The 16,043-nt window shown below is 35.7% G+C and overlaps 2 protein-coding genes across 25 annotated transcripts in view; both read right to left on the bottom strand.

Annotated features, from left to right (window-relative positions):
* LOC114315788 (putative ATP-dependent helicase At3g02060, chloroplastic) overlaps positions 1-6,320 on the bottom strand; it is a 53,318-nt gene extending 46,998 nt beyond the window's left edge. For all 22 annotated transcript variants that reach the window (XR_014346009.1, XR_014346007.1, XR_014346008.1 and 19 more), the window contains exon 1: positions 5,841-6,320. The gene's annotated coding sequence lies outside the window, so the exon portion shown is untranslated. The remainder of the gene's footprint in view (positions 1-5,840) is intronic.
* A 4,711-nt stretch (positions 6,321-11,031) lies between these two features.
* LOC114257675 (methionine aminopeptidase 2B) overlaps positions 11,032-16,043 on the bottom strand; it is a 45,123-nt gene continuing 40,111 nt past the window's right edge. For all 3 annotated transcript variants that reach the window (XM_028197450.2, XM_028197452.2, XM_082898095.1), the window contains one exon: positions 11,032-11,509. In XM_028197450.2, coding sequence (XP_028053251.2) covers positions 11,399-11,509 — 111 coding nt within the window. In that variant the 3' untranslated portion in view covers positions 11,032-11,398. The remainder of the gene's footprint in view (positions 11,510-16,043) is intronic.

Here is a 16,043-nt window from a genome sequence, read left to right on the forward strand (position 1 = left end):
CGATGAGGCACGCCCCTCACCTTGCGCCTCACACTTAAGCTCCAGGAGACCTTAGCGCCTCAATGCGCCTAGAGCTTTTTAAAACACTGGGTGGGTCGTAAATACCATCTCCCAAATATAGTCAAAACACGCCGTTGGGCAGAAATGGCCAGCCCATCTCTCACACGCATGGCTGGGATGACATCTCATACATTTTAGGCATGAAATGCAAGGAGTTGAAAATACTTTGCAATTATTTTCTTTGTAGTCAGTGGAATAACTTTGGCATCAAAAATCTACAAGTAAAGCAAAATTCTACAAATTAAAAAGTAGTTCAAATAAAACAGAAGTAGAGAAGACTGTAAGCTTTTTGAATGTTTTTCTATATATTTAGTTGTGTAATACAAAGAGTAAAACCTAGTTATATAGACCTAATCTAAAAAAGAAAATAAGAATAAACTTATATTCTTACAATCAATCTAATATTCACACAATTAATTTAATATATTTACATAATTGGCATAATATTCTCACACCCCTGCTCAAACTCAAGGTGTTTTAGCAAAAAACATTAAGAGTTTGCCAAGAAGGAACTGAAAACGAGCAATGGTATAAGTCTTGGTAAAAAAGTCAACAAGTTGAAGTGCCAAAGAGACGAAAGGAAGCAAAATGGAGCCACTGCAGATGCTAACGAACAAAATGGCAATCAATCTCAATGTGCTTCGTTTGCTCATGGAAGACAATGTTATAGGCAATCTAAATGGCACTGCGATTGTCACAGTAAATGGAGGTTGGAGAAGAATGAGATACACCCAAATCAAATAAGAGACAACGAAGCCAAACAATCTCAGCAGTGGCATGAGCTATAGCACAGTACTCAGCCTCGGTAGTGGAACGTGCAACAACAGTCTGTTTCTTGCTCTTTCAAGAAATCAAATAATCACAAAGAAACATACAAGAGCCAGAAGTAGACTGGTGATCAGTAACATCACCAGCCCAATCAGAATCAGTATAGGCCACCAAGTCCAAAGAGGAAGTGGAGGACAACAGTAAGTCCTGAAATATAGTACCCCAGAGATAGCAAAGAATGCAAACCAAAGCAGCCCAATGTGTAGAACGAGGGGCAGAAACAAACTGGCTAACCACATGAATAACATAGGCAACATCAAGGCGAGTAACAGTTAGATAGACTAAGCAACCCACAAGCTCTCGATATAAAGTAAGATCATCCAAAGGAACACCATCAGTAGTGTTAAGCTTCACATTAAACTTAATGGGAGTATCAGAAATCTTAGTGTCAGTAAGACTGCCACGATGAATAACATTATTTGCATACTTAGCCTGAGACAAAAAGTAGCCTTTAGGAGAAGAAGCTACCTCAATACCAAGAAAATACCGCATGGGATCTAGATCCTTCATTTCAAAAGTGCTGAAGAGATGCTGCTTGACCTTAGAGATAGCAGAAGAGTCAAAGCCAATGATGATCATATCATCCACATATAATAATAGGGCAACAAAACCAGCAGAGGTGTGAAGAAGAAACAAAGTAAAATCCTAAGCATAAGGATGAAATCCAAGCTCAGTGACAGAGGCTTGAAAGAAATCATACCAAATACGAGGGGATTGCTTCAAACCATACAAAGTACGTCGAAGACGACAAACTTGTCCAGAGGAATGGAAAAGGCCAGGGGAAGGACGCATGTAAACCTCCTCAGTAAGATGGTCATTAAGAAAAGCATTCTTAACATCCAACAGAAATCAAAGTATGGACAGTAGTCATCTTGGCAATAGGGGCAAAAGTTTCCTCATAATCAATACAATACTCCCGTGAGAAACCTTTGGCAACCAGGCGAGCTTTGTAGCGCTCAAGAAAACCATCAGAGTCAGTTTTGACTTTATAGACCTATTTGCAACCAACCAGATTCTTACCAGCAGGCAACGAAACTAGCTCCCAAGTAGTAGTCTTCTATAAAGCAAACAGCTCATTCTCTATAACTCGAACCCGATTAGGATCCTGACAGGCTTCCTTGTAAGACTAGGGTTCTGAAAAAGAGTGAATAGCAAACAAAAAGGTGCAGTATGAAGGAGAAAAACATGTTTCAACAAAACCCAGTTTGATTACCTATTTATGGATGTAAAAAGGATACTTACGGTTAGCTAGATCAGAGTCATTAGAAGTAGGGGGATCAGTAACAGGGCCAGAGACAACTAGTGGATGGAAAGCCTTGCGACGAGAATAGACTAACAACGGAGGAGGAGAAAGAGCAGGTGGGGGAGGGGGAAAGGAGGAGGAGGAGAAAATGGAATAGACTCATGGGGGTCAGGGGAGAGGGACTCATCAAGCGGGGTGGGACGAGGAGAAGAGGGAACAAGCTCATGGAGAACAGCAAAGATGTATTCATTAGAAGGGACCTCAGAAGGAAATGGATCAATATGAACCAAATCCTCTTTGGAAACTGGGGCTGTGAGAGGAGGAAGCTGAAAGTAAGGTAGACGTTCAAAAAATGCCACATAGCGTAAGACATATAGGCGACGGAAAACAAGGTCATAACTACGATAACCTTTCTGAGTGAGACTATAACCTAAAAAGACACATAAGACAGACTGGACACTCAATTTTGTCATATCTTTACGGGGTGAAAAGACAAAACAAGCAAACTCAAACACACGAAGAAATGAGTAATTGGGAAGTTAAGAAAACAAAGCTTAATAAGGAGACCGACCAAAGGGAAGGAGAGTAGGCATACGGTTGAGAAGAAAGCAGCAATAAGAACTGTCTCACCCCAAAACGAAGCTAGAATAGAGGCAGAGAGAAAAAGAGACCTAGTTGTCTCAAGGAGATGACGATGTTTACACTCAACGCAACCATTTTGGACAGGTGTATTAGTACAAGAAGTCTGGTGAATGGTACCCAAATTGGCCAAATACTCACAAAACTCAGTTTTAAAATATTCCTCACCCAAGTCAAACTGTAGCAATTCAATAGTAAACTTAAACTGTGTAGTGACCATAGACTGAAAAGTACGATATCTCGGGTGGAAGTAAGACTTATGAGCCATAAGAAAAACCCAAGTGTAACGAGTGCAGTCATCAACAAATGACACATAGCATGCAGAACCCCCTTCAGTGAGAACAAGAGAAGGACCCCAAACATCAGTATGAACTAAATAAAATGGTGTATCAGATATAGAAGTATTTTTACGGAAAGGTAAGGTTGTCATTTTGGCAAGTTTACACCCCCGACAATTGGTAAGTTGACTAGGTGAAACTTTACCCAATATATCTGATTGAGCTAAAGACCGTAGGAGAATCTAATTGAAATGCCACAAATAGAGGTCTAGAATGCCATAATCTAGAATGCTACAAATAGAAAGGACTTGATAAAGAATCTAACTAAAAAGAGGAAAAGGCAGTCGGAGAAGTATTCATAGGCAAATGCAAGCTCTCCACCACATAGAGGTCTCCAACTCTATAGCTGATCCCAATCTGCTGCTTGGACATTCGATCCTGCACAGAGCAGATAGAAGAAGAAAAGATAACATCAAAACCGGAGACATCAAACTGACTAATAGATAATAAACTAACAAATAACTGAGGAACATAAAGAATAGATGGAATAGAGACAGCAGACATAACAGACGGTAGGACAGACCCAACAGATATAATAGATATACTAGATCCATTAGCAGCATTAACAGTAATAGGAAATGGAGAAGGAATACAATTTCGAAGTAAGAATAGATAAGAAGTCTTATGATGAGAAGCACCAGAGTCAAAAATCTAGACAAACGAAGAGATACCTGAAAAAGACCTAAGCAAACCTGAATAAAGAGGGGAAACAACCGAAGCAGATGGAAAGGGTTGGGAGGTAGACAGTATATACTGAAGTTGACTAATCTGAGCACTCAAGAAAGCCAAGTCAGGATCAAGAGTCGGAGCAGATGCAATGAACTGATGGAGGGACAAAAAGTACTCAGAGGAGGAGCTTGGGACTAGGTTTGAGATTGTTGAGAAGACGTGGCAAGCAGGCATCCCTTCTTAGGACAGTGATACTTCCAATGACCCCTCTGATGACAGAAGGCACATTCATCGGAAGCCAAAGACATCGTAATAACCAAAAAACTGAGGGATTCAAGTGTAATAAACCCAAAATAAAGCAAAATAGTTGAACCAGGGATTCAAGTGTAGTAGCCAAAAATCTGAGGAGTCAAACTATAATACACCAGAACCAGATGACCACAGTGTAAAAATCAGAAGAATGCATGGTCCAAAACGTAATAACCCACAAATTTAAACGTAAAGATTAAACCAATTACGAAGGGTCGTGGATAGAGATAGATAGAGAGATCAACCTCGCGAGTGAACCAAGAGTCACAAACAGAGGCATAAAGAGAGAGATTAACTTGGCAACCTCACGAACCGAAGAGAGAGAAAGAGAGAGAGAACCCTCGCACAACTCTTCGAACTAGAAAAAGCCCTCAAACTATGTCGCATGCACCAGTCGAAGGGTCACGAACAGGAGGGAGGACTAGAGACTGAGATACGAAGCAGAGGAGATGAGCCACAAACTAGATGGGTCACAGTTTCAGGTTGGATGACTCGCAACAGCTGTTCAAAGACAGCTTCAGAGAACCAAAAGGTCTTCATGAACCAGAGAGCCAAGCGTCTACCTCCAACGATACAGAGAGAACCAGTCGCGCGTGAGACCCAGTCACGAAGGAAAACCAGTCAGCAAACAGAGAGAAGACTACGAACCAAATGAATCTTCAAACAAAGGAAAACTTTGAACCGTATTTGATCAAACTAGATGAACCAGAGAAAGAATCAATTTGTGCAAAACCCTAGCCACCAGGAGATCAACAATCGTGTAGCTCTCAAACCATGTAAGTTTTCTGTATATTCAATTGTGCAATACAAAGAATACAACCGAGTTATATTGACCTAATCTAAAAAAGGAAATAAGAATAAACCTATATTCTTACAATCAATCTAAGATTCACACAATCTATGTAATATATTTACATAATTAGCATAATATTCTCATCATCATGAACATTAGAATTGGATTTAAAGGGCCAGGAGCTAGTACAGGGCCATGAGAGGCAAGTGTTTTGGGAAATTACATTTTTAGTTTAGGTTTTGAAAATGTTTTAATTTTTTTCCTTGTAAAATTATATATATTCCCTTGAATTTTTTCATATTCTTCTGCACACAAACTCAACCCACCATTAATTAGAATATTGACAAAGATTGACTCCTTGTTTAATTCATAAATAAACTTAAGAAAATAATTTCGGTTATTGTGCGTATTTAATTGACATTTAATTTTCTTCCATTTCATATTACTTGAAAGTTGTATAGATTTTGATACTATGATGATTTTTCTATAGTGATATGTATGATATTGGAATAGTTTTGAAATTTTGATAATTTTTATTTGCCATACCAAAACCACCTTAAAGGGCTACACACTTGAGTGATAATATTCAGCTGAAAATGAAAATATATTTCCATCTAGTGAAAATGAAAACTGCAAAACAAATATATTGAATGCGTGATAGTGAGGATAGTATTAGTGTATTTTATTTTATTTAGGGTTGGTTTGGGATGTTTTAAAAAAGTACATTTTTTGATTTATTGGCTTATATGGGTTGGGTTTGGGTTGGGTTTTATGTGATGTGTTAGAGAGGTGATGTGATTTAAATAAGATGATGTGACTTAAATAGGATAGTGACTTTTTGACTTTTTGTATTATTTAGGTTATGCCAAACTTGAAAGAAAAGGCAAACCAAAAAAGAAAAAGAAAGGGGAGAGAGAGAGAGAGAGAGAGAGTAGAGTAGGGAAATGAAGGAAGGACCTACAGATTATATCGATAGAGCATGCGAGAGGCTTGCTTAACAGGGAGGTTGGCCATTCCATCGGCATACTCTATGAAGACATACTCAATTGGTTGGGTGGAATCTTTGGGAATGTCGAACTTAATCCCAACAAATCGTCCGATGCCGACCCTCAGAGTGTAGGGGTCGACCTTGTAGCTGAAAGCTCCTCCTCCAACTTCAACCATATCACCCCCCACGCCCTTGCCCACGCCCTTCAATTTCAATTTCAATTTCAATTTCACCAACTACCAACTGAATATACCTATCGGCCTCCTCCGAGTCCATAAGGGGCATCGACGCCTCTCTCTTTCCCGCCTGGTCTCCCGCGTATCCTCTCGTTCAGAGTGTTGAGACAGTAATAATAGTAGAAGCGGACGAGCCGAATCTTTTTGGAGAAGACCATGGGAACACAAATATCGAGAGAGAATTTTAGCAGTAGCAGTAGCAGTAGCAGCAGCCATATTTGATAGATGTACGTACATACACCGAATTACAGAATGGGTTTGAGTGCCATTTCGAATGTTTATTTTGTTTGTCAAAAATAAAATAAAATAAAAAACAAAATAAACTTAAGGGTTCGTTTAGAATGTAAAATGACTCTTTATCTTTTTAATTTTTTAATTTTTTTTTTTAGTTATTTTAGTCTAGAAAATGAGTTACCTCCCATGAGATTTCTAATTGTCCTATGATTTTTAAAATCATATTGATTTTTCTTTTTTTGGCATTGTCAATATTTAACCTTCAGTTAATTTAATTCAAACCGTATTAATTTGATTGTATAAATAATCATAATACCCTTTAAATACACTGCATAACTTCAAGGGAATTAAGTGTAATTTACCTATATATTAAATTATCATTTTATTTCTCACAATTTATTGTGTTTCCTTAACTTTCTACTTTTTTTTCGCTATAAGTTTTTGAACTTTATAAGTTTAAAAAAAAAAATAACCATTAATAAAAGTAGAAAAGAATATTCATATTTCTTGCTTGAATTAATTTTAATATTTTAATAAAAACAATTTAAATGAGAAACAAAAATGGAGATATAGATTGTAGATATAATAAATAAATAACAAATTATTTGAATATTTTATTATTTTCAAATAATTTCTTTTTTCAAGTAAAATTTCATTTTAATTAGATGTAAGAAATGACAAATTCAAATAGTTTATTATCAATTTGTCATGAAAATTTTTTATTAAGGTCAATAGCACAACAATCTTTTGTAGACAACCTATACGCCTAACTTGAACTATATTTATTGAGTTTGGGCAGACTTGCGCAAAACACCTTAGGTTGGCAAGTTGAGCTTGGACAAATATGGACAATTCCAAGCACTACTCGGACTAGACTTGGGCAAGTCTCGAGCCTGATCGAACCTACTTGACTTACATCTTATTTTTGGCCACTCCGATGATGGAATTCTGGTTCCGTCTCTATTTATATAGGACACTAGTGTTGGTTGATTGCCTCGTTGCAGCTGGGCATTTTGCCAAAGTGAAGATTTGTTAGATTATTGGCTTAATGTCCAATCTCAATAGGATTTGAATTTGATATTTTTATTTCATTATTGGAATAGGATTTGTGGGTAGTCAAACATTTTGGTTTTGACTCCCATATTTATTTAGATTTATGAGAAAATTATTTGACTTGGTTTGGATTTCATAAAGTTTTGGATTTAGTGTTTTCTAGTTGGTTATGGATTATATTGGAAAGAAATCTATTTTGCTTTAGAAGGATTCTTTGGCTATAAATAGGTGGAGTCTCTCATTAATTCGGTTGAACTTTTCAATTCTATTGGTAGAACTTGTTAGTTGATGAGAGATTGAGATAAATTGATATTAATTTTCATGAGACTTATGTAGAGAGGATTTGGGTTTGATGAGAAAACTTATATTTTGAGTTTGGTGAGCTTAGTTATTTGTGAGATATTGCTTTAATGAAATCCTTCTCTTTGCTAGCGGAATCCTTCTTTTTGTGATTATTCATAGACGTACGCTTAAGTTGAACCACGTAAATCTTTATGCCTTGTTAGTTTGTTGTTGTTTCTCTCTTTTGAATTTGCATGGTTCTTCTGCTCCACATTCGAAGCCATCAAATAATTCGTGTGCTCGAGCTTTTCTCGAGATTCTCTATACAACTAGTGAACAAGTTTTGAGCTAAAAAAATGACGTGGGACTTGTAAAAACAAATTAGGATAAAATCAAAAAGAAAGAAAAAAAAATGTCACCATGGCCAAACCAACTCACAGAGCTGGTCCGACATTTCTTCGTTTGAAAAGTTTGATAGTTGGCCGATCTGACTACCTCTTGATGATTCACACCATCTTGTGATTTCTTGCAAACACTAAGCGATTTCTAGGGTTCCAAAACGAATTTTTGGGCATGGGCTACCCAACTTTTTTTGAAAATCATTTAATTTAGTAATAAAATAAGCCCAGATTAAAATAAAAAAGCTCAGTGCAATCTTGAAGTGTAGATTTTAAAAAAAGGCCATTTTGCATTTGCTTGTAAAAAATTGACGAGTGATAAGAAAACAACTATCAAACCTTTGTTTTAAATCAAATTTTGACAAATTTCATATTACTGGAAAGCTTTTTGAAAATTATACAAACTAGCATTGGTCAAATTTAGAAATTCACATATCATATAAGGTAAAACCTCTTTCCAAGATTGCAAGAGGTAAGGGGAGAATTAAAGAAATTGAACCCCAAGCAATCCAATATGGCTCAAATAGGTCTAGAATTGGTTGGCTAGGGTGTTTAGCTAGGCAAAATTCCATCCTAGTGCATTCGATTCCTGGTGAAAGTTGACGAATCAAAAGTTCCGAAACATCTCTTGAGTTTCATCATCAGGCAGCATTCCCAAAGCGAGGTCAAGCGCAACACCTAGTCAAAATGGGCAATATCATTTTTTGTGCGCCATGTTGGTAGTTATTGATTGGCTAGTCAAAGATTATCTTCAACGCTATACAGCTAGTCAAAAAGAACTAGTAAAGTTGATGGATAGTACATAGTTTTTTATCATTATTATTTATTTATAGTTTTTTATCATTATTATTTATTTATAACTTGCACAAGTCCTCTACCACTAGAATGAGTCCATTCAAGTTGGCTTTAGAATATGAACCCCTTGTTCCCCATGAGGCACAAGAGCGCAAGTAAAAAGTTGCTCGTTGTATGAAGAAATATGTAGACAAAAGAAGGCAACCGTTGGAGTTTAATGTGGGTGATAAAGTGATGTTGAAATTTCGCCCCAAATCTGGAAGAAAATTAGCAGCAAAACCATCCATCATAGCCTAATTCCAAAATATGATAGGCCTTTTGAAATGATGAAAATGCTTGGCAATGTTGTTTATCAACTAAAATCGCTGGATAGGTTTTATGTCAATTTTCTAAAACCAATCCATGAGGATATGATGAACATGCAAGGAAGCAAGTGCATTGAGCCCTCTTGTGATTCAAAAGCAATTTGATATGAAGGTCAAAAGAATTTTAGATCACAAGACAAAGGGACAGAGCAATGCAAGTAGGATTGAACGACTCATTAACTAGTGAAATGGAAGGGCTCTCCTTAGTCAAAAGTTGGCTGGGAAAAAGATGTCACATTGTGACAATTTGGAAAAAGCAGATTGAGGAGTATTTACAAACCCTATCACCTAGGACATCGAGTTTTTCCGATATGGATGGTTTGCTAGCACCCTAAGCTTTAGGGATACATGATTGCATGTAGTGGCACCTCGCACTTATGTCAACCTAATCGAGGCATGCCAAGACAACAAGGTGAGATAGAATAATATGGCATTGACACTAGACCCACGGACAAGCAATACTTATTGCAACAGATGCAAGGCATAAAGTTGTATTTGACCTAAATGCTCAACAATAGTGTGGCTTATGAGTGAAATACAATCGGTAGACTTGGCTTGGCTTAGTAATCAATGAAAGGTAAATTCGTGAGTAGCTTGCCCCGGTTTGACAACAGGGATGGACATTATTCAGGCCAAGATAGATTCGTGTTAGGCTTGCCTTACTTATTATGGGACTTCATGTTTACCCAAATTTGGTCCAGCCCAGCCCAGCCCAGCCCAAACATCACACCTATTGTTGGTCCCAAGGCTGCCCACTTTAGCCCATATATGTGGAGGGTTTTTTTTTTTTTCACCCTCTAAGAAAGAAAAGAAAAGAAAAGAAAAGAATAAGAAAAAAAAAAGCGCATACATGCATTACCTAAACAATAGTGTAACAATTATTCATTCTTTTCTAGGCAACAATGTAACAACATTCATAAGAAAAATATGGTGTTAAGGAAAGATTTAAAAAAAAAACAGCAGTTGGACTATCACAACTAGCACTCACAGTTGAAAGAAGACAAACATACCACAAGTTCTCTTCGAGACAATTTGTTCATTTGAATAACTACGCTACAAACATACCAGGCTCAGGCTACATATGTCTCCAGTGCAAGCTTGGCCCCGGCTATCCACGATGAGTAGTCAAACAAAACTGTGTTCAACTTATTTCAGAATCAAGATTTGACAAAACTCAATTGATTCTAAATCAAAGCCCAGTTCTAATTTAGTGAGCTGAACAGTGTGAGAGATGGTCACGGGCAGGTTTGTCGTAATCCACCCCCATTTCATATAGAGTGTGAGTCAAATCAGGGGTGATGATAGCGGGACAAAAGACGAGTTAATTTTATAAGAAAAATTAAAATATTGATAAAAATAATAAATAATATAATATATTACGAATAATAATTTATACTAAATAAAAATTACAACATATAAGATAGCAAATAAATGAGTAAAATTTAATATTAAGTATAATATTTTAGTTTTTTAATGTTATTATAGTGAAAAAAAATTAAATTATATATATATATATATATTATATACATGTAAATATATTTAATAATATAAGCGGAGTGAGAATCCTATAGAATGGGGCAGAACAAGTAAAACCCATCCCCGCCCCCACTTCCTTAATAGGATGCGGAAAACCCCACTTCCTTAATGGGACGCGGACAGAACAAATGCAGAAGAAATAAGAAAGGAATTGAGAAACCCAAAATTTACGAGGGACCAAGTCTATTACACTCACCTTTTAGACAAAGAAAGCAGAGCATGTGCCTATTCTATATTCATGTCAAGAATAAATAGAAAAGGAGCCTAAAGAAATTCTCTTTTTTCCTTGCATTCCATGAAATCTCTTACCACAGTACTCAAATTTTAGACAAGAAAATCATAGCAACAACTTGGGCGTTGGAATCCCAATAAGCAAATCATCAATTCCACAAAACCAGTAGGATAATGGCATCAAATTGCATTCCAAGGGAGTGTAACAATTTACCAAAAACAATCACTTGTAGGGAAGAGAGAAGGGTGTGTGTGTGTGTGTGTTGTGTGTAGAAGAGCTGGGGATGGATAGGGAGAGATTGCATAACAGAGGACTGCAGTGCCTTTATTATAAGCCGGATTGGAATATGGAGCCACCAGACTGGTATCATCCAGTCAACATGTCAAACCTTTGTCAACAATCAATAATCATCACCTCTTGAAATGACCTCTTTGCAAGTTGGTCGGAGTAATATGGTATGCTCAAACTGAGATACATAGCTGCCTTTGATGTCGCAAAGAGGAGGATAAGGCTGCCAAAAATAAGTGAAAAAGACTTCTTTATATGTTCAATTCGTATAAAGATAACACGGCAAAAATATAAACATGTCAAGAAGGTCAAACAGAGGAAGGTAACACTGCCACAAATAAATGAGTAAGTAAAGTTTCTTCTTTTTAAGCTCAAATAGTATATTTAACACAACAATAGATTAACATGTTAAAATGGTTCAAACCTACACCATTCTAAAATTAAGACATCAACTCAAGGACATTAATTACAACGATTTGTGGTCCATTGACATCAAGAAGTTGTTGGGGTCCTACCTACCTGTGATTCTATTCTCATCTAGAAGAATTTGTTTGTACATATCTTTAGTTTTACATATCAAAAAGAAAAACATAAAATAAAGATATTAAAGATAATCATCAGTTCATGGCTGCCTTGCATAAATGATACGAGGATAAACTACATTTGGCAAACACATCCTCTTCATGGTAAGGTAGGTTGGAGTCCCAAATCCAGAAATGTATGAGGTTCCAACTCCAAACCAAGTCCCCACCCATACACATGGAGAGGCAGATGTACGACAAAAGAAAAAGCATATAAAAAAGGGTAATTTGCACTTTGTCCCCTTTATGTTTGGCCATTTTCCCACTTTGACCCTTGGGTTGTGTTTGGTCCACGGATTTGAAGAGGGAAAGGGAAAGGGAAAGGGAAAGGGAAAAGGTAGGTCTCCAAATCCCTCCCTAAATCCATGAACTAAACACAGCCTTAAAGTGTTTTCCCCCCCATTTTGGCCCTTTATGTTTCAAATTTTTCTCAATTTACTCCAAATGCTAACTTGCGTCCAAAATTTGACAAAAAATGACACATTGACAACCAGATGGCATAAAAATATTTTAGGGTAAATTACACTCACCTCCCTTGAGGTTTGAAGAAAATACAGTCAGCCTCACGCTTTGGCATAATTACACTAACCTCCCTTTTAGTATGATTAAAGTAACTGAAACTAATGCCAATGGGCCAATGGTAGCTAGACGTTGAAATAAACAAAGAAAAATACCCATTTTAGTAGGAAAGAGATGATAACATCATTTTTTTCATTCATAAGACTAATGAATTACTGATAAAAAAGGGCTCAAGTGTTATGTAAATTAAAACCTTGAAGGAGGTCAATGTAATTATGCCAAAAATGTGGAGCTAACTGTATTTTCTTCAAACCTAAAAGGAGGTGAGTGTAATTTACTCAATACTTTATTATTTATAACTCATATATCTGACACAAACCCAAAGCCCAATATAATAATATATTTTTGTCATGTGGCAACTAACATGATATTTTTTGTCTAATTTTGAACATGAGTTAAACTTTAGATGTAAATTGGGAATAACTTCAAACATAAAGGGCCAAAGTGGGAAAAAAACTTCAAGGGCCAAAGTGAGAAAATAGCCAAACATAAAGGGAACAAAGTGTAACTTACCCGATAAAAAATTTAAAATTCTGTAATAAATAAATCATTCAGTAAAAGCAAGATACAAAAAATTCAATAGGAAGCAAGGAGAAGTACAAAATTAGCATAGGCACAAACAACTCAGCCATCATTAATCAAAATAAGCATTTAACGAGACCTTGAAAGATGAGAGCTCTCTTGATTTTTGTCACGCCTTGTAAAACTTTTTTGAGTACATCAAAAAATGTTAGGACTTTAAGGTAGCGTTTGGCAATGCTTTTCAAAGTCCTTTAAAAAAAAATTCATGTTTGGTGAAATTGACTTCGTGCCATGTTTGAAACCCATTCTAGTGATTTTTGTTAATGCCCCATACTATATGGGGGCTTCTAATTACACGGTTACACCACATAAATATCTCTTTATAGTTACATGTACAAGCCTTACTTCATAGAGTACATACAGGTGTTACAATGCACAGCAGGGGTGTAATAAGAAATTTACTGGGTGTAAATAGAATCTCCGATACTATATCCTTATTGTCTGTAACAAACTACCCATAAATGCCCTTCTATCTTATAACATTTACAAAGCCTAACCTATAAATAGAAAAATTATTTGTATCATTAGGATATTTGCATCTGTGTCTCTGCGGCTTTGCAAGCAGTGGCCAAGGCCAGAGATGTTGAAGGGAGCAGTCGTGGCAACCCCAAAAACTTCATCAAGTGTTTAATATCTAGAATAAGGGTCAAATGTTATAATCCATTAGTTCGGCGTCATTGACTTGCTTTGTAGAACAAGACAATCATGCAAGAATCATACCCAAGTTTGCTATCAATGTCTAGAAAATCTATGAACTCAAAAAAACAAATCAAACCAAGGTGAGTCATTTTAAGCCATTTTGCTTTGTCAATGGCTATATGCTCATTTTAATTAAATAAATTCGTATCCTTTTTCACCACCACATCCCATGTTAATTTAGGTCATCCTCCCCTAATATATTTATCTATGGAGATCATATTACTCTTCAATACAGTTACAATTATACATGACCAAACCATCTTAAACTCCTCTCTCGCCTAATCTTCAATTGGTGTTACTCCCACCATTTCACGAATATATTCATTTCTTATTCTATCTTTCCTACTGCCACCACACATCTACCTAAGGCTTCTCGTCTCAGCTACACTCGTTTTATGAATGTGTTGTTTCTTAGTTGCCCAACATTCTGTCCCATAAAATATTGCTAGCCTTATAACTATTTCCTAAAATTTTTCCTTTCAATTTTGTAGATATGTGAGACACACTCCTCCACTTAGCCAAATTACCATGATTCTATTATTCAAATCATCTCTAACTTCACTGTTCTTATTAATAATTGAACATAGGTAACAAAAATGTTCACTTTTTGTTATCTCCTACTTTTCAATCTTCACTTCATTATTTCCACTTCTCATTAAACCCTAATTTCAAACAAGACAAGACATCATAAAAACTTTTTGTTGCTCAAGCCTGGAACCACCTCATCAAATTTTCCCCATATCACATGCATGAACCGTCTCAAACCAAAAAGGCCTATGATGTAGGAAGGAATTAAAATACTTGGAATAGGGCCCATGTCCAGCAAATCTAGAAATTACGACCTAAACTACACACATAAAGCCTAATAAAACAAAAGTAAATATGTCTTAGCAGCATACTACCCATAGAAGAAATGAAAATAAGACAAATGAAGCTTGGACATAAAGAGTCAAAAGCCCATGCATGCTCCATGTAGAATTCTTTTTCCTTGTAGCCCCATCATCTCTTCTTTTTTCCTTTTTTTTAAACAGCCACCCCCTCCTTCGTCTACCACCAGACTACAAATTAAACTGCAAACTCATTTACTATGATCTTGTAGAAAGCCAGTCTTGCATGGTAAGATATAAGTAATCAGTTGTCTGATTTATATCTTACAAGAAAAGAAGCAAAAAACTATCATAGAATGAATATAAAACCCCACTTTGACCAGTCACCACAACCTCCCAACAATATTAACAAATAGAGCAAATCTTAGTTGCACGAAGCGGGAGCGGGAGCGGGAAAGCGTGGCCATGTAAAGGAGTCGTAATTTGGGAGCGTTTATATATTATTTTTATTGAAATATTTTTAATTTATCTATATAAACATTTTTTTAAAAAAAATTAATTAACATATATATGTTAGAAATTTTTTATTTTTATGTAATATTTAATTAATTAAATACAACATAAAAAATATTTTTTAAAAATGAATAACAAATAAAAGTAGTGGAGTGATATTTTTTAGAACTCTTGTCATTATTTTTGAATAAAATTTATTATATTTTATTTAATAAACAACATTTATGTTTTATTTAAATATACTTTTTATTTTTTTATCTTATATATTATTTTTATTGATAATACTTTTAATTTATATATAATTTTTAAATAATATATATAAAAATATTGTGAGATATAATTTTTTTTCTCCAATTAATATTTGAAATATATTATAACTATCATAAACTGTTATAAATTATATTTTATTGTGTTTTTACTTAGAATTAAAATCTATTTATTTTGTGGATATAAAAATTAATATTAACTTAATATATATATATATATATATAACCCATTACATTTATTTATATTTATAAAGGTAAAATAAATAAATAGAAAATATATTAGAATAATTATAAATACATTTAATATTTGAATAAAATATAAAATATAAAATAAAATAAAATAAACAAAAACAAGAGAGAAGAGAGGCTCAGACAGAGGCGAGACAGAGGCGAGACAGAGGAGGAGGCGATCGATCGATCGATCGAGAGGAGGACGAGACGAGATCGAGGGAGAGAGGGGACGAGACGAGATCGATCGATCTAGAGAAGACGAGTCATGAGATCGAGATCGAGAGAAGAGGGAGGGACAGACCGATCGAGAGGAAGAGAAGACGACAGATCCGCGATCAGATTCGCGTTTCTCTATCATCAAACTCGCGATTCTTCTGCGAATCTGAGTCAGAAGCGCAGAATCGCGCTTTTGAGGAAGAATCGTGAGCAAGTTGAACGATTCCTGCTACTAAGGAGCAAATACAACTGATGAAGCACAC

Source organism: Camellia sinensis, chromosome 12, assembly GCF_055761805.1.
Source record: "Camellia sinensis isolate YWXY chromosome 12, ASM5576180v1, whole genome shotgun sequence".
Taxonomy (NCBI): domain Eukaryota; kingdom Viridiplantae; phylum Streptophyta; class Magnoliopsida; order Ericales; family Theaceae; genus Camellia; species Camellia sinensis.